This window comes from Muntiacus reevesi, chromosome 4 (genome assembly GCF_963930625.1).
Source record: "Muntiacus reevesi chromosome 4, mMunRee1.1, whole genome shotgun sequence".
Classification (NCBI taxonomy): Eukaryota; Metazoa; Chordata; class Mammalia; order Artiodactyla; family Cervidae; genus Muntiacus; species Muntiacus reevesi.
In genome coordinates this window covers 76,176,600-76,195,017 of record NC_089252.1, presented here as the reverse complement: position 1 = coordinate 76,195,017, position 18,418 = coordinate 76,176,600, and the positions used below count along the sequence as shown (strand labels likewise).

The 18,418-nt window shown below is 42.4% G+C and overlaps 2 protein-coding genes and 3 non-coding genes across 5 annotated transcripts in view; 4 read left to right on the top strand and 1 right to left on the bottom strand.

The window, feature by feature from the left end:
• The first annotated feature begins 868 nt into the window (after positions 1 to 868).
• VHL (von Hippel-Lindau tumor suppressor) lies at positions 869 to 7,654 on the top strand. Its single transcript, XM_065933167.1, has 3 exons — positions 869 to 1,302; positions 3,631 to 3,753; positions 5,512 to 7,654. Exons 1-3 carry the CDS (start codon positions 1,038 to 1,040, stop codon positions 5,703 to 5,705), a joined length of 582 nt encoding a protein of 193 aa, XP_065789239.1. The 5' UTR covers positions 869 to 1,037; the 3' UTR covers positions 5,706 to 7,654.
• On the top strand, positions 4,797 to 4,869 carry TRNAG-UCC (transfer RNA glycine (anticodon UCC)). Its single transcript has one exon. It is a non-coding gene; the product is annotated as a tRNA-Gly (tRNA).
• A 301-nt stretch (positions 7,655 to 7,955) lies between the features above and the next one.
• LOC136167982 (U6 spliceosomal RNA) lies at positions 7,956 to 8,062 on the bottom strand. Its single transcript, XR_010663151.1, has one exon. It is a non-coding gene; the product is annotated as a U6 spliceosomal RNA (small nuclear RNA).
• Positions 8,063 to 11,062: 3,000 nt separating this feature from the next.
• LOC136168010 (U6 spliceosomal RNA) lies at positions 11,063 to 11,168 on the top strand. The gene has a single exon (XR_010663177.1). It is a non-coding gene; the product is annotated as a U6 spliceosomal RNA (small nuclear RNA).
• A 3,289-nt stretch (positions 11,169 to 14,457) lies between these two features.
• IRAK2 (interleukin 1 receptor associated kinase 2) overlaps positions 14,458 to 18,418 on the top strand; it is a 53,283-nt gene continuing 49,322 nt past the window's right edge. Inside the window, exon 1 of the mRNA XM_065933166.1 lies at positions 14,458 to 14,616. Within this exon, the coding sequence (XP_065789238.1) occupies positions 14,523 to 14,616 (94 nt within the window). The 5' untranslated portion in view covers positions 14,458 to 14,522. The remainder of the gene's footprint in view (positions 14,617 to 18,418) is intronic.

The window sequence follows — 18,418 nt, the reverse complement described above, 5'->3', positions numbered from 1 at the left end:
CAACAGTCTCCTCTGTCCATGGAATTTCCCAGGCAAGAATACTGGAATGGGTTGCCATTTCCATCTCCAGGAGATCTTCCCAACCCAAGGATCAAACCTGCATCTTCTCCTTGGCGGATGGATTCTTTATCACTCTGCCACCAGGGAAGCATAAACAAGGCAAAATATATATTAAAAGAAAATTCTGAAAAGGCAGAGAAGTAGAAGAAAAAAAATCACTAGTTGTTTTGAAAAACGGGCACGTTTTCTTTTTGTCTCTACTTGTTTGGCATAGTGTAAAATGTACTCTAAGAACAACATAGCCTGTAGCTTGGACTTAGAATACCCAAAATACATTTTCCTTCCTCTTTAACTTTTGCAATGATACAATGTCAGTGTTAAGGTCTGTGTTTGTTTAATAACTTGTTTTAACTTATTTCCTCTGTATTCTCTTGTGGCAAATGAAAGAATTTCCATTGATGGTGGTGATATAAAATTTCTTCTGAGATGTGTTCAACTGGGTATGCCTAGAAAAACTTTGAAAGGAAGTACAAAAAACTGATACTTATTGCCTCCAGGGATTCTTTTGAGGTGGTTGAGGGAACTAGGATGAAAGGGAAAATTTCACTTTATCCTACTTTTCTGTATAAAACTCAAATTTTGTGATCCAAAATGGAGACCAAACAACTTGATTAATAAAATAAATAATAGCGCAGATGTTAGGGAGAACATGGCAAAAACCATGACGGTCTTAAGGCAAGGAATGAAGCAAAAGAAACGCTGTGTGAAAAACCTTGGGAGGCACAAAAATCCAACGTTCAGAGGAAACCCTGGGGCAAGATGGCCTAGCGCCACCCTCCGCCGCAGAGAAGATTAGTCCCCTAAGGTCAGGTGATGCACCGCCTCTAGCCTGCCATCTTCAGGGTGTATTCCATCCTCCACCCAGAGCGCGCGAAAGCCGCACGTACGCCTGCCCGGGGACGCGCACGCACCCCCCGCCCCGCCCCGCGCGGCCGGCGAATCCCGCGAGGCCGGGGTAGTCTAGGCTCTCGGAGGTAATGCCCCGGAAGGCGGGGGACGCGGAAGAGGCTGAGGCTGGCGCTGAGGAGGCGAGTGCAGAGGACCCCGGCGCCGAGCGGGAGATGGAGGCCGGGCGGCTGCGGCCGGTGCTGCGCTCCGTGAACACGCGCGAGCCGTCCCAGGTCATCTTCTGCAACCGCAGCCCGCGCGTGGTGCTGCCCGTGTGGCTCAACTTCGATGGCGAACCGCAACCCTACCCGACGCTGCCCCCCGGCACGGGCCGCCGCATCCACAGCTACAGAGGTAGGCGGGCCGGGGTCGCCCTGTCGCGCCCGGCCGCGCCGCCCCCTTGAGCTGAGCGCAGCGAGCCGCGCTCTAGGCCTGAAAACCACGGTGACGGTGGCTCGGTCTCACCGAATCCCCACCCCATTTGGGGGAGGCAGCTGCTGTTGTCATTTTTATTCCCATTTTACACTCGAGGAACTGAGGTTGTGACAGATTCAAGTTGACGCAACTAGTAAGTGACAGAGTATCTTTCTAAGACTGAGTAGTTTGCATTTGTAGATCAGCCCCACGTGTATTCCATCCCTCACGCCCATTTGTTCAGTTTGTGATTAGGAGAATCCCACATTCTCCCACTGGGCAGTGAGCCGGTCCGCGTCGGGTCCCTCCCTTCATGAAGTGTCTCTTCTGTTCAGTGGGGCAGAAGACACAAATACTTAAATAGATTAAGAACAAGCCAGTGTCATAATTGCTGCAGTAGGAACGGAGCACAGCATTGCACCTGCTCAGTGAAAGGAAAGGGTGTGTGCGTTCATTTAGGGGAGCTTCCCGGAAAAGAAGGGTAATCCTGGAAGATGCATGGAATCTGACCAACCCAAGACAGGAGTTGAGAGCTGTAGACGGAACCCATGGCCTGACACCTGGAACCTGGGAGAGGGGTGAGGGTATGGAATGGTGGGAGAAGAAATGTGAAAGATGATTTTACCCCTAGGAAAATGGGGGCCATTGGAAATTATTAAACAGAGAAATGGCATTGCGTGATTTAATACTGAAAAGCTTCCCCAGGATGCAAGGTAATTTGGAAGGGGAAGACTACTGGTAAGGCTTAGAAAACTGTTGTAATAACCCAGGCTGGAGATGTCTAGGGCTTACTGCCTAAGGAGGCAGTAATCTTACCCTGGTTTTAAAAAAAAAGTTAACACTTGCTAAAATTTCACTGTCTTTCTCAGAGGACCTTGATGAATCTTTTTTCCTTGAGGGTAGCATAGTCAGTGATGCTCTTCAAACTTTTACGCCAAATTTCTCCTAATAGTAAATGAGGAATGGGAATTCTTTGGGCTTCCCTGTGGCTCAGAAAGTAAAGAATCAGCCTGCAGTGTGGGAGACCTGGGTTCAATCCCTGGGTTGGGAAGATCCCCTGGACGAGGGTAGGGCAACCCACTCCAGTATTCTTGCCTGGAGAATCCCCATGGACAGAGGAGCCTGGCAGGCTGCAGTCCATGGGGTGACAGTCAGACATGACTGAGTGACTAAGCACAGCACCAGTGTTTTGGGGCTCAGTGCTTTTTCTGCTGGCCCTGTTGGATCCCTGGTGGGGAAACTAAGATCCTTGCAGGCCACATAGTTTCCTAAGGGAAAAAAATACTTTTTTTTTTTTTTTTTAATGAGGAAGAATTCAATTCCTCCAGAGACCCACATTTCTGCAGTCTTTTATCCGGGAAATTGTGTGACTTTTTTATTCTCCAAAATTTATCAGTGCCTTTTTTTTTTAAATATTAAAAAAATTACTTATCTTCTGAATGTACTTAATGTTCCTAAATTATACACTTAAAAGTGGTTAAAATAGCCAATTTTATGTTATGTATATTTTATCACAATAAATAACATTACTTCTCACTTGACATTTCTTAAATTTTGCCTCCAAATCGTCATGTAAACATATGCCCAGGATCTCATGCTGTTTTTATTCTGAGGCAGCCTCCTCCTTTCCTTGAACAGAATCTTAGGACTGGGATTTTTGTCTCCTTCCAACTGTCCCCCCCTCTCTCTCTGTTTTTTTTTTTTTTTGCAAAAGATATATTTATTTCTTAAATCCATTTTTCTAATTTTCATGCAGTAAAATATGCAGATCCTAGCATTTAATAGGTTTTGACAATACCTAGATCAAGTTATAGATCAGAATATTTCCATTATCCCAGAAAGTTCTCCCTTGCCCCTTCCACTCTTCTGATTTTTAACATCCTTGATTAGTTTCATCTCTTCACACAGAATGTACCCTTCTCTGTCTGACTTTTTTCTCTCAGTGTGATGTTTTTGTACCTTCTTGTTTTTGAGAAGCAAGATCTGAGGGGTTGGCAACCTCTCTCTTTTTAGTTTGCACCATTGGATGTGATTTGCAGTTCAGATACTTTGCTTTTGCACCAAGGTAGCAGAAAGGGCCTTCGTTTTGGAACCTGGTATAGTTGCTCTTCTGTCTACCGTCTGCATTGCCTTTTGTGAGGATTTCACAGAATAACATTATTGGGAGGGCTTTGTATGGTATTCGAGCACAATGAGAGGCAAGTATTTCAGTCTGGGGAGATGAAGGCAGTAGATATGTGACTACTTAACCTCTGCTTGTCTTAACAGGTCACCTTTGGCTCTTCCGCGATGCTGGGACATCTGATGGGCTTCTAGTTAACCAAACTGAGCTATTTGTGCCATCTCTCAATGTTGATGGGCAGCCTATTTTTGCCAACATCACACTGCCAGGTATACTGATGTTCCATCTTACTTTTTAAAAAGATAGGCTGTTGTGCTAAGTAGAGGATAGGCCCTTGAAGGAGCTCAGTCCTTAGCGATTTTTGCCTGATGCTGGGCAAGGTATCCAACTTTTCTGTGTCCTATCCTCCACCATAAATAAAATGTAAGTAATTTACTGGTATTCTCTATGTTGAACAAAGATGTTGTGGTGTCTCAGAAGCTCTTTGGGCTTGTCAGGAGTGGGCTAAATTAAAATAACTGATTATAGAATTATGAGTGCATTTTGTTTCCCTGGCCTTGGAGTAGAATTATGCCCTGGAATCTCAGGAGAAAAAATGTGTAGAGAGTGAGATATTATGGCTTATTTATGACTTCTGGTGTTGTATCTTTTAATGTAATTTAATCCAGTCAAACTTACTGTGCCAGTCAGGGGTTTTTTTTAAAAAAAAAAACAACTCAGCAAACTGAACATTAGCTTCATAGCTTACCACTTGTTTAAAACTCAAGTGATTTTATTAGGTTGAGCCTTAAGAAACTGATATTTTGGGTTAAAAAAAAAACCTAAATATCTGTGGCTTCATAAGGTTGAAACTAATATGTGTATATAGATTTTGTTTTAAGGCAGTGGATATACAGAAGTGAACACTGGTAAGTTAAACTATAGGAAATTTTGCCTTATAGGAGACCTTTAAAGAATAAGTTCCCCAGTGAGTTAAAAATAGGATTTGAGGAGATCAGTGACAGCTGGAATCCCCAAAAGGCTATAGACAGAAGGCGGTTTCAATAAGGAAAGGTTGCGACCTGCCTCAGGAGGAACAGAGTAGTCAGCAGCTGGGCTGACTTCCTAATATGTGGGACCCAGTGCAAAATGAAGATGTGGGACTTTTTGTCCAAAAATCAGGAAAACTACCATTTAAAATGCTAAAATATTTCCCCTTTCTTCTGTGTCTCTCTCATAACTTGTTACCCTGTTTTTTCTGTTTGCTACTTAATGCTACTCTAGGAAAAGTTAAAATTTTTTAATTACTAAAAAAAATAGGCTTTGAGGGACTTCCCTGGTGGTCCAGTGGTTAGGACTCTGTGCTTCCACTGCAGAGAACACAGGTTCGATCCCTGATCAGGGAAACTTAAGATCCTGCAAGCTGTGAGGTGTGACAAAAAAGCAAAAACATAGGATTTGAGTTCCCCCCAAATCCAGTTATATGCTGTTTTGGTTATCTTTTGCTGTGTGACAGCTACCCCTAACCCAACAACAGCCATTTTATTTGTTCATAATTCTGCAGGCAGGGCTGAGTTCAACTCAGGGGTTATTCTACTCTCTGGTGGTCACTGGTGTGGCTGCTCTCTGCCGGCAGGTTGGCTGAGGGCTGGGCCTCTCAGCTGTGTCATCTCGGGGCCTGGCCTCTTCGTGTGGTCTCTCTTGCTGCATAACTCAGGGCTCCTGAGGGCATAAGAGTGATCGTTGCCAGAGCTTCTTAAGGCTGAAGCCCAGAATCACCACAGCATCACTTTGCCCACATTCACTTAATTAAAGCACATCATAGGCTCAGCCCACTCTCAAGGAAAGTTCCTCCACAGGGTCATGAATGCTGTGAGATGTCTGTTGGAGCCATCACGTTAACACCCTGCCACAACCCACATACTCACCTTTTTTGTCCAACGTGAGGTCCAGCTGTTGAAAATGTGATGGCTTCAGTTGGCCAAGCCTCTTGAGCGCTCAGTCCCCAGGCCTGAGTCTGCTGCTGAGTCGGTTTTCTGCCCTTACAGTGTACACCCTGAAAGAGCGGTGCCTCCAGGTTGTGCGAAGCCTAGTCAAGCCTGAGGATTACAGGAGACTGGACATTGCGCGATCCCTCTACGAAGATCTGGAAGACCACCCCAATGTGCAGAAGGACCTGGTGCGGCTGACACAGGAGCATATTGAAAACCAGCGGATGGCAGGGGAGACTGAAGATTTTTAATTGAAAGTTACACTCCTCGGTCTCAGCTTTTGACGGTCCTGACAAGTCTTGATCCAGAGCTAGGACTGGTCACCTTTTCTCGACTTAAAGGTGTCTCATTCTTGGAGTGAAGACGCTCCATTGCTTAAAGTTAACTGACCTCACTACTAGGCATTGTGATGTTTAAGGGCAAATATCACAAAATGTAATAATTATGCCTGCCTCTTGTAGAAATATTTATCAAGGAAAAGTAGTTGCATCTTTGCTTCCTAGTGAGTCAGGAAAGTTTCTGTGTAAGGACTTTGGTGGAAGTAATTACAGCGAGAATTGTAGCTTATTCTTGAGCTGTAAGGAAGCAGTGGCGCCTGCTTTTCATTGCTGTGTTGTGGTTGGTGATGTGCCCGCCTGCTGCTCTGAGAGACGGAAATGTCCCTGGGGCAGGGGAAAACCTGTCTGCTCTTTGAGACCCTAGTGCCTCGCACATTGTGAGCCTTCCATCTGTGTTAGTTGAAAGAACAAACCAGTGGGTCCTTTGGTAGAAAGTGTTTAGAGGTTTTGACCCTTTTTTTGAGGGGGGGTGATAGTGGGGACCTTCAAGTATATACAGTAAACAGATGTTTAAAAGGGAATCATTTTTATAGAAAGCAGTTTTTTTTTTATGATTTTCTAAATTTTGACTTTTCTTAATCCATTGTTGTCACAGGGCTGTTTTACTTCTGTTTCTAAGCCAGGATTAGCTTTCTACAATTCTTGTGATGATAGTTTTTTGAAACTTGCTATCCACACAGGAGATAGGAGAAAATAGCCATTGCCTTGTTTAATTATAGTATTAAAGAGCTACTCCTGTACTATAAATTGGTTTTGGGCAAGTGTAGGTATTTCTGTTCCTTTTTGTAAATCCATGACGTCTCTGTTTAATTCAGCAGTTTTTCATCAGGCAGGATCTGGTGACACTTTGCACCTGGCTAGAGGAGAAGACGAAGCCCTCTAGCCTCTGGGATGTTCCAGGTAACACACTGTGGATTTAGAGGGTAGCCTGGAATGTTTTATAGTTTTGTACATGCCCAGTCCTTGCCTATAGGCTGGACTTAAAATCATTAATTTGAATTCAATACTTTTATCAGGCATCCTTTTTTAGTAGCTAATGGTTTTTAAAAAAAAAAAAAAGGGATCCTTCCCAGTAGAGAAAGTTTTGGGAGAGACAGAAAAATAAAAGGAAAAAAAGATCCAGGTAGATACATTGTTTAAATACAACCACTAACTTAACATTTTGAACTTTCAGCCTTTTTCTGGCTTGGTTTTACATGGTTGAGATCATACTGAATATACAGTTTTATATTCTACTTTCTCATTTAACTTTATAACTTAAAATATTTTTCCATGGTATTATAAGCTCTTCATATACCATTTTCCATGGTATTATAAGCTCTTCATATTCATGAGTGCAGCCTTCCTTTTATAAATAATGTGGGACTATTTCTTGCCATCCTTATTAGATCCTTCTGCTAACCTTTGAGCACATTTCCTGTGCTCTGATATCAGAGTGAAGTGAATGAATCAAATGCCTTACAGTATTTCCACCTAATCATATTCTCCTCTTTCAACATTCAACAAATAAGGGGCTTTTTAAAAAAAAATCTATTGTGTTATTCATTCAGTGACACACCTCTAATTTTTTATATAATTTTTGTTGTTGAATTGTTGGGTGGAGAAGAAAAAATGCTGGTATAGAAGGCAGCCATATGATTTCAAAAGTAGGATAGTATGAGAGATTTAAGGAAGTCTATTGGTGCTGGATTAGTTCAATGTTGGTTTTATTATTTTTTTAACCTGCCGTGTGTCAAAATGTTCCTGTTAAAACTTAAAATTTGAGTACTGTGGTTTTTGTGTTGTCCAAAGAAAATCGAAAACCTGTAGCATGTATGTACTCATTTGAAATCTTATGAATGTATTAAATGTATTGCTCTTGAGAGACTGTGGTCTTACCTGTTTTCAGTTTTTTGTTTTTTTTTAACATATAACAATATTTAATTACATCAGTCTCCTATCAACAGATAAGTTAGTTAATGCTGTTTATGTTGGCCATTTCCATTGGCTGGCTGGAGGCTCTTCCACTAAAGGCTCCCATGGTTTCCACTGGATCATTTTTCTTGCCAGACTAAGTTCGTTTTCAGCCTGAAGAATCACCTCTTCTATTTGGCCACCCTGCAGTTGCTCTTCTAGTTTTTTAACATCTGGTTCCGCTTTAACCATACTCAGCTTCTCATTTGTAAAAATATGGAACGCTTAACGAATTTGCATGTCATCCTTGCGCAGGGGCCATGCTAATCTTCTCTGTATCGTTCCAATTTTAGTATATGTGCTGCCGAAGCGAGCACTGTTTGTTTTTTTTTTTTTTTTAAAGCTTCTTTTGGATACAGTAAATGGTGCTGTGTAAAGGAAATAGGTAGGATGTCATTTGCCAGGTTCTTCTGTCTTGGAGAGGTGTAAAGACTGTTTAATGGGCTTGGGGAGAGGAAACCGAAGCAACCTGGTTCTCTGTCCCTTTTCTTTCCAACCCTGGATTTTGTTTAGAACTTTAATTCTTTTAGTTTTTCTTTTCTTGTAAAGATGAAATATCACTCAAAATTTTAAGCACTATAGAAAAAGATGAAGAAGAAAAGCATTCACGTTGGGAACAAAGGCTTTATTTTCATGAAAATAGAATCAGCCTTAACAAACATCCCCCTAAAGAAGATACACAGATAGCAACTAAGCATATGAAAGAATGCTCCAGGAACTTCCCTGGCAGTCCTGTACTTCAGACTCCATGCATCCAATGCAAGGGGTGTGAATTCGATCCCTGGTCGGGTAACTAAGATCCCACGTGCCAAGCGGTGTGACCAAAAAAGTATTTAAAAAAAGAAAAGGTGGTCCACGTAGTATGTCGTCAGAGAATTGCAAATTAAACAGCAGTGAGATACTACTATACACCTATTAGAATGCTCCCCCCCACACACACAAAAAGGCTCACATCCAGAACACTGACCACACCAAATGCTGGTGAGAATGTAGAAGAACAGGAACTCTGAGTCACTGCTAATGGGAGCAACAAATCATATGGCCACTTTGGAAGACAGTTTGGTGGCTTCCTACAAAATTAAACGCTTATCATATATCCAGTAATTGTGCTCCTTGGGTATTTACTCAAAGGAGTTGAAAACGTACGTCCAAAAGCTTGCACGTGGCTGTTTATGGCAGTTTTGTCCATAATTGCCAAAATTTGGAAACAAGCAGAGTGTCCTTCAGTAGGTGAATAGATGCATATGTAATATATCCAAATAACGGAATATTGTTCAGCACTCAGATGAAGGGAGCTGTCCACCAAGAAAAGACACAGGTAAACCTTAAATGCTTATTACTAAGTGAAAGAAGACAGCTTGTAAAGTTCATGTACTTTATGATTCCAACTCTACAACATTCTGGAAAAAGCAGAATTGGATTAAAAAGGGATTGGGGGGACTTTGGCAGTCCAGTGGTTAAAACTGCACACTTTCAATGCAGGGGTCATGGTTTTGATCCCTGGATGGTGAGCTAAGATCCCATGTGCAGTTGGCATGGCCAAGAATAAATAATTTTTTTACGGGGCAGAGAGGGTTTGAGGAGGTGGAGGGATGAATAGGTAGACCACAGAGAATTTTTTGAGGTAGTAAATTTATTCTGTCTGATTTAATAGTGGATATATGTTACTATACATCTGTCCAAACCCACAGAATGTGCAATGCCAAGAGTGAACCCTAAGGTAAACTGTAGACTTGGGGTAATAATGCTATGTTGGTGTAGGTCCATCAGTTGTAACAAATATACCACTTTATGGGGGATGTTGATAATGGGAGAGACTTTGGGAGCAAGAGGTATATAGGAAATCCTGTACCTTCTTAATTATGCTGTGAACCTAAAACTGCTCTAGAAAATAGTCTATTAAAAAAAGTGGTTAATATCTCTCTAGGACTTACTGGATATTGAGAAGATGAAAAGAAAACAGGGCGCTCTGCTCACTAAGGACATGAAATAAATACCAGTATTTTACAGTCCTGAAATAGGAACACCAGTATGAACTTTTCAGATACTTCATGTTAGGTTTCTGTATCCTGTTTTTAACACCTCAGCCCTGCTCTATACTAGTCACTGGGCTGCCTGTTACCCCTTCACTATTTCTCCTTTCTGTCAGCTAAGCTACCTCAACAGAACATTTTCCTGGAGACTTGCCCCATCACCACACATGTGCAGTAATCCATAGGCAGATCACACCAGTTGACGCTTTGTGTTGTACATTCTGTGAGTTTGGACAAATTTATAATGACATCTATCCACTTTTATATCAGACAGAATAGATTATCAGATATGCTTGTGATGTTAACCGAAAGTGTTGGGCAATAGCACTGGACACTTAAATGAGAGAGAAACCTGCAAAACTTGTTTCAGAATTTGGAACATGAAACCTCAGGAAAGTACAAGTCAACATACAAATAAATAGCAATAAGCTCTCTCCCTATTCAGGTAGAAAACACAAAAGATTGTTCTGTTCCAGTTGGGAAGAGTTGAGTCCCTGATAAGTGGACTGGACCCACAAATGTTCACAACAGACCTAAGATTGCTGAAAGACTCAGAGGAAATCATTTTAGCAAATTGTTTTATCTTTAGATAAATTGAAGGAGAATAAATTGGGCAAAGGATAACCTAGCAGCAGTTTGCTAGGGAGGACATAAGATGACATTCTTCACCTGAAGGAGCAGGGTCAGATACCCTAGTCCAACTTGGAAATACTAAGAACTTGTGCTTCAGTTATCCAGTGCTCAGAAACAATCAGATGGAAACTAGAGTGGAGAATTATTCTAGCAGGTCTGGGTTATTACCCTTGTCCTGTGGCAAATGCAGAGAGTGAAGGGAACCCCTACCCTTCCTGTGGATGAGAAAGCAGACACCTCTGGAACAGAGTCCAAATACTGGAAATAAATGTACATTAATAGGAGATGGGCCAAATCGTGTACAGTGCTCCTAAATAAACCATTAAAAAGTAAAAGGTAGATTCTTATGTATTGACATGAAAAACTATTCATTATTAGTTGAAAAACATTTATAGAAAATTAAATGTGTTTTTAAAATTTTTATGTTAAAAAGTTAATTTTATAGAGGTCTAAAAATACATGCAAGTATATACACTAAACTATTAATAATGCTTGTGCCTCCAAGATGAGACTATGGGAAGGTGTTCATTTCTCTGTCTCTGTCTCTCTGACATAACAGGAAAAAAAATTATAAATATGTACATATGTAGATCTTTGCCTGAACTCCAGGTACACAGCTCCTAAAACCATTGAATTCAAACTACTAAGTGAGTGCTCACTTCAGCAGCACATATACTAAAATTGGAACGAACAGAGAAGATTAGCATGGCCCCTGCGCAAGGATGACACGCAAATTTGTGAAATGTTCCATATTTAAAAAAAAAAAATTTCTAAGTGATAAGATCACTAGGAGCATCTTTTATATCTAATGAGAGGACTCTGGGCTGGCTCTTGTATGACTCCTGGAAGAAAGCATGGAATTTTCAGTCCTTGCCACCTTTCTCCAGCCTAGGACACAGGATCTAACAGATCCAACTCCATATTTTTATTCATCTGGATGTTCATCTGTATACTTTATCATATCCTTTAATAAAGTGGTAAGTGTATTTCCATAAGTTCTTTGGGCCATTAGCAAATTAATTGAACTTAAGGAGGGGTCCTGGGGACTTCTGATTTGTAGCCATGTTGAACAGAAATAATTAATAACCTGGGGTATATAATGAGTAGTACATGTATGACAAAAACCACTACAATATTGTAAAGTAATTAGCCTCCAACTAATAAAAATAAATGGAAAAAAATTTTTTAAAAGGAAAAAAAATGAGTAGTACAACTGCTTGGACTCGCATCTGAAACGGGTGGGGACAGTTTCATGGAACTGAGCCCTTAACCTCTGGGATCTGACACTATCTCCCGGTAGATAGTGTTAGAGTTGAGTTAAATTGTAGAACACCCAGTTGGTGTCCTAGAGGATTGCTTGCTGTGGGGGATCTACCCCCTATCCCTCATTTGGTGACTAGAAGTGTCCCAAGTGAAGCGTTGTGTGTAACAGTGTTACTGAAAGTAACTTGGGTCCATTTGCCGCGTGCAGTAGAGGCAACCTACTTAACCCTGAGTTGTGGTGAAGGAAACTCCTGTGTTTATTTGCAGGGCATCAAACAAGGGAGTCCAGGCAGCTAGTGCTCAAAAAACCTGAACTTCCTGAAGCCTTTCAGGAAGATTTTGGTTTTTTTTTAAACCTTTTATGTAAGAGTATAGTTGATTGCAATGCTGTGTTTCAGGTATACAGCAGAGTGATGCAGTTATGCCTCTACGTGTATCTATTCATTTTCAAATGGAGAAGGGTTTTCAAGATAGGGTGAGGAAGTGGGGGTTGTGGGGTGTGTGATCCAGCCATGGATATTCTTCTGATTGGTTGGTGATGAGATAATGAGGAATTAACATCATCAGCCTTCTAATTCTGACTGGCCCGGGGTCTACATGCTTGTATGCAGCATACGGCTAACTTCTTCCATCTGGTGGGGGTTTCAGTATCTACAAAATAGTTCAAAGAATTTGGCTCAGAATATTATGTATAGCCCGTGAGGAGGAAGTAACAGTCCTTGATGAATGGTGAAACAGTTTAATGGCTAAACTATTATTATTTTGTCTCACTTGACTGTCTTCCTTTCTTCATTTTCAGACTTCTCTGATTAAATTTACTCTTTGGAACTCATGGAGGGTCTAAGAGGCTAAATTTTTTCTACAGACAAGATGGAGGCAGAGGACATGGCAGGGCAGTGGGACTTGTTCTGAGAATGCGCCCCATAGGGCCCTGCTCAGTTACAAAAGTCAAGAAACACAGAAGCGAGAACTGGGTTTTCCCCTATGCAGGTGGAACGAAGTCCAGGCCTGGCCTTTTTTCCTTAATTTCACTCCTTTGTTGAGGACAATGATCACATACTATCAAGAAAACCAATAAAGTTATTTTTATTAGAGAAGGAAAATATGTGCAAAGTACACCGAAAAGCATTATTTTCGTTATTTCCTTTTTATCAGCCTTCTTTCACTTCCATCTTCCTGATGTCCCACGGGTTCTCAACTCTGCCTGCACATAAGTAGAACTACTTGGGAAGCCTTTTGAAATGCCAGTGTTTGCATTCCAACCCAGAACAATCGCACCTGGATCTCTGGACAGAGGTAGGGTTAGGCCTGTAGGTTCTTTTTTAAAGTTCCCAAATGATTCTAAGGTGTAGCAGGGATTGCAAACCTCTGTATCTTCAAGGGAATTAAACATGAACATGGAGAAGGCGCTGGAAACCCACTCAGTACTCTTGCCTGGAAAATCCCATGGACAGAGGAGCCTGGTAGGCTGCAGTCCATGGGGTCGCTAAGAGTCGGACATGACTGAGCAACTTCACTTTCCGTTTTCCCTTTTATGCATTAGAGAAGGAAATGGCACCCCACTCCAGTGTTCTTGCCTGGAGAATCCTAGGGATGGGGGAGTCTGGTGGGCTGCCATCTATGGGGTCGCACAGAGTTGGACACGACCGAAGCGACTTGGCAGCAGCAGCAAACATGAACAGGTCAAAATGGCACAACTATATCACTAATTACATTTAGGTTCAGTAACTGTTTTTAACTGACCCTGGTAGGGAGGGTGTTAGTCATGGAAAAGCTAATTAGGAGAAACTGTATTGTTCAGGATCACAGAAAATTTTTCAGAGAACAAAATAGGGAACAAAGAGCCCTTCCTTGGGATCAGACTTGGGTTGAATCTTGTTACTTGACCAGTTTGGCTTGGACAAGTTACAACTGACTCAAGCCTAAATTTCCTCATCTGTAGAAGGGAAATGATAAATCTATCCTGTAGGATCATTGTAAGGATCTACACACAGGTAATATGTGTTAGATGCCTGGTACTTGATAGGTGAGTGGCAACTCTATTAATTAGTAATAACAAAGACCTTACTGTGAAGAACTTATTCCAAAGAATGGGGACAAAGTCATGTCCATAAGATGGCCTGCTTAGGCCCTGCACTACTCAAGCCTCTCTGGAGGAAAGAACCTAGAGCAGTGTCTGGCACATAGTAACTGCTCAGTAAGTATTGGCCCTTAAAGTCACAGACTATCCTGAGTCTCCTATTTAATACAGAGTCCTACCCCTGCTTCCTCTGGACTCCTGATTCCTCTTAAAGTACTCCCCTCAGCACTAACATCTTTTAGCATTTCATGTAACTTATTTCTTCAGTACTGTTTTATTTATTGCTAGTTTCCTCCACCCACTCCCACCCCCGTGTAGACTGTAAGTTCCATGAAAACAGGGACTTTTGTAAGTTTTCTGCACTTTTGCATCTCCAACACCTAGAACAGTGCCCAAGTAATAGCAGCTTATTAATAGACTCTCTTGAATAAGTCGAATGTGACTGAGGGGCTGAAGCCCTGGAGGTGGAGTCAGAAGGTCTCTTGGGATCACCACTGAATTCCCGTGTGGTCTTAAAGGTGTTTCCTCTCTCCTGTGGGCCTGTTTCTCTGGCTCTGACCGACTTGGTTTCTCAGCCACTGGTCAAGCCGGCCGGGAGGCGTCGCGCCCCCGGTGTCCGCCAGGGGGCGGTCGCACACAGGCGGCCCCGCCCACTTCCCGGCGGCCCGCGGTGGGTGGACCCCCCGGCCGGCGGGTACAGAAGCCGAGTCCTGCGTGCGTCGACCTCAGTTGTCAGCCCGCCTGCCCGCCAGCCCGCAGAGCCTGGCCATGTCCTGCTACATCTACCAGCTGCCCTCCTGGGTGCTGGACGACCTGTGCCGCAACATGGACACGCTGAGCGAGTGGGACTGGATGCAGTTCGGTGAGTGGTCCTTCCTGCGACCCCCACTAAGCCCCCTCCCCGCGTGTCTACCGTGGTCCTTGATGTCAGGGGCTCTCTGTGCTGCTTTCCTGGGCCCGGGCCGCCTGTGTATCCTTGGGCAGGCGCTGCCCCTTTTCTGTTGGTGATCTGGAAGGTGTGAGGTGATCTCAGACGATTTCTGCTCTTACTCAGTCTGTCGCTAAGTAATGACCGGCTGCGCTTCGCTGTTTACGGTAAAGCTGAGAAGTGTTGCTGTCAGCAGTGACTGGTGCTTACTGTGTGCCGGCCCTGACGCGAGCACCTGACGCGGATTACCTCATTTAATTCCCACAACAGCCGTAAAGTGCACATTTCTCTCACCGCATCTTACAGACCGAGAAAAGGATTTAGAGGTAGAGTCACTGGTGCGGGCAGCCCCTTGTGAGAGTCACTTGTGTCACGCAGTTCCTAAGTGGCGGAGTTGGCTCCGCCAGGACATCCTTAACTCCTTGGTGTATTTTCTTTGTTTGCGCCTGGTGATTGACTGAGGGCTTGGCATCTGGGGGCTTGCTGAGCATGTGGCCCTCAGGCGCCCAAACAGAGGTCTGTTCCCCAGGCTCCAGCACATCCAACTGGTGACTTTGGGCAAGTTGCTTAACCTTGTTTCTTAATCTGTAAACTGGAGGTGGTTGTGAGGAATGAAAATTATATAAAAAGCTCTTGACACCTGTGTGTCAGAAGTTCTTGTAAGTATTAAGGAAGTGTTAACAATGACCATTCTTAGTTTGTTTTTTTTTTAAACCATGCAACTGGTGCCACTTTATTTGAAAGGTAATATCTGTATTTTTAAAAACCTGAGATTATGATATATACCAGTTGAACAAAGAATGTAATATGTATGGTGGAAAGAATAATAATAAAATGAACATGCATGTTGTTATCCGTCCAGTTTGAGGAAATTTTATATATATATATATATATTTGTATATATTTATATAATATATATATATATAAAACTAGAAGTTCTCAACCAGGGGCAATTTTGACCCCTTTAGGGAACATTTCTATTGTCTGGAGACATTTTTGGTTGTCACAGCTTGGGGGATATAGTGAGTAGATGCCAAGTGTATCAGTAGCTCATTCATGTCTGACTCTTCACGACACCATGGACTGCAGCCAGGCTTGTCTGTCCATGGAATTCTCCAGGCAAGAATACTGGAGTGGGTTGCCATTTCCTTCTCTAGGGTATCTTCCCAACCCAGGGGTTGAACCCAAGCCTTCTGCATTGCAGGCAGATTCTTAACCATCTGAGCCGCCAGGGAAGCCAAGGATGTTGCTAATTGTCCTACCATGCACAAAACAGCCCCCTCCTCAAACAACTATCCAGCCTGAAGTGTCAGTAGTGCTAAGGTTCAGAAATCCTGCTTTAAACCAGTTACAAAAATAATACATGCTTATTGCAAAATACTGAGGAAAACAAAGATTAGCTCAAACTCTGCCACTCAGTGATACCATTCCTATCATTTGGGTGCCGACAATAATAATAACAACAACAACAGCCGGTAACATGAATTGGCTTCTCACCATGTTCCAGCAGAGTGCTAGGTGTCTTATACCTTCTAGTCTTTTTTTTCCCTAAGCATATTTATTTATGAATATACATTTTTCAAAAATCATATAATTTTGTACATTCTACTAGCCTAATTTTTTCACTTACACTGTATCACAATTATTTCTCCTTGCCAAGCAGTATTCCTTAGGAACACAGACTTCGATTTTTATTTCAGTGTGCATTCTTATTAACTGTTTAGTGGAAAAAAATAGCAGATGTACTAGGTTTAATGAACAAATCAGGCCCCTGGAAAGTGGTATCTTTCCCCTCCCAGGCCCTCAGCCTCCCGTTTCCTCCCTGCAGAAGCAGTCCCTTGGTAACACATCAGGGCATCTCTGAGAAGTCTGTTACCATCTGATTTTCTAGACCACACTGTGACCCTTTGCTCAAATGATCTGTGACTTAACTATTTTTGATTGTTTCCTGGGTAGTGGACAAACACTTTATGGAAGAGACTCTCTCTAGTTTTTTCCATATTGGCCTTAGTTATGAAGGCCAGAACAACTTTTGTTTCTAGGATATTAATTTAGAAGGCACTCCTGTGAAGTTCTTCCTCTTTTTTTTTTAAACTAAAAAAATTTTTTAATTGAAGTATAGTTGATATACAGTGTTGTAACTTCTGCTGTAAAGCAAACTGACTCAGTTATATATGTCTCTATATTTTAAAAAATTATTTTCCATTGTGGTTTATTACCGGGTATAGGATACAGTTCTCTGTGCTGTAAAGTAGGACCTTGGTGTTTATCCATTCAATATATAACATTTTGCATCTGCTCATCCTAAACTCCCGATCCATCCTTCCCCCATCCACCTCCCTCTTGGCAACAAGCCTGTTCTCCATATATGATGATTAAAAAAAAAAAAAGGCAGCACAACTTCATTGAGGTATAATTCACCTGCCATGCAGTTCACACATTTAAAGTGTACAATCCAATGACATCTAGTATATGCAAAGTTGTATATCCATTTCCATATCAATCTTAGAACATTTTAATTACCCCAGAAAGAAACCCTATACCCCTCAACAGTCTCCCCAACACTCCCAAACACATCTCCTGTTTCACCCCAGCTTTAGGCATTTCTTATTTTGTACATTTCATATAAATGGACTAAATCATAAAGTATGTACTCCCTTGTGACTGACTTATTTAGCACCTTTCCATGGTTCATCCATATTTTAGTGTGTATCAGTGCTTAATTTCTTTTTATTTGTTACTGAATAACATACCATTGTATGGAGGTACTTCATTTTATTTATTCATCTGACAGCTGATGGACATTTGGGGTTCTTTCCACTGTTTGGCTATTATGAATAATCCTTCAGTGTACATTTGTGTCCGTCTTTGCGGGGCTGTATGTTTTCATTTCCCTTGGGTAGATACCTAGGAGTGGAATTACTGAGTCACAGCGTAACTATGTTTAACACTTTGAGGAAGTGTTACACTGTTTTCGGAAATGCATTTACCATTTTACATTCCCACCAGCTGTGTATGAGGGTCCCAATTTCTCCATGTCCCCCTCCATCCAAGCACTTGTTCCTATCTGTCTTTCTGAGTTTCTAGCCATCTGAGGAGCCATTCGAGGAGGTATGAAGTGATTTCTTGCTGTGGTTTTGGTTTGCATTTCCATAATGACTAATGATATTGGGTGTCTCTTCATGTGCATTTGTACATCCTCTGACCCCTTGGACTCTGGAGACACCAGTATTGCTCAAGGTCCTCAGAGGCTTCCCATTGTGATTTAGGTTATAATCCAAATTCCTCACCAGGCCCACCTCATCTGGGACAACATGAGCCCCACTGATTTGTGTGACTCTCCTCCCACACCCAGCTCTTGCTCACCCTGCTCCAGCTATGCTAGCCTCCTTGGTCCAGACTCAGGGCCTTCGTGCTTGCTGTTCCCTCGGTCTGGGACATTCTTCCCCCATCTTCCCCATGGCTGGTTTTCTAGTCTCTATTAGACCTGTATTGCTGCTGTAACAAATTATCGCAATTTAATGGTTTAAAAACAGCCTTTATTGTGTTACAGTTCTGGAGGTCAGAAGGCCTAGAATCAAGGTGTTGGCAGCGCAGCTGTCCTTGCAGAGGCTCTAGAGGAGAATCTATTTCCTTGCTTTTACCAGCTTCTAGAGGCTGCCTGCACCCCTTGACCTGTGGCCCCTCTTCCTCTGTCAAAGACAACAGGGTAGCACCTTCAACTCTCTCTGACCTC

What these genes read in the sequence shown, in the direction of transcription:
- VHL (XM_065933167.1), top strand. Translation starts at nt 1,038, where the DNA reads ATGCCCCGGAAGGCGGGGGACGCGGAAGAGGCTGAGGCTGGCGCTGAG. An exon ending in CCGCATCCACAGCTACAGAG is followed by an intron (nt 1,303 to 3,630) that starts GTAGGCGGGCCG and finishes TTGTCTTAACAG; the next exon opens with GTCACCTTTGGCTCTTCCGC. An exon ending in TGCCAACATCACACTGCCAG is followed by an intron (nt 3,754 to 5,511) that starts GTATACTGATGT and finishes CTGCCCTTACAG; the next exon opens with TGTACACCCTGAAAGAGCGG.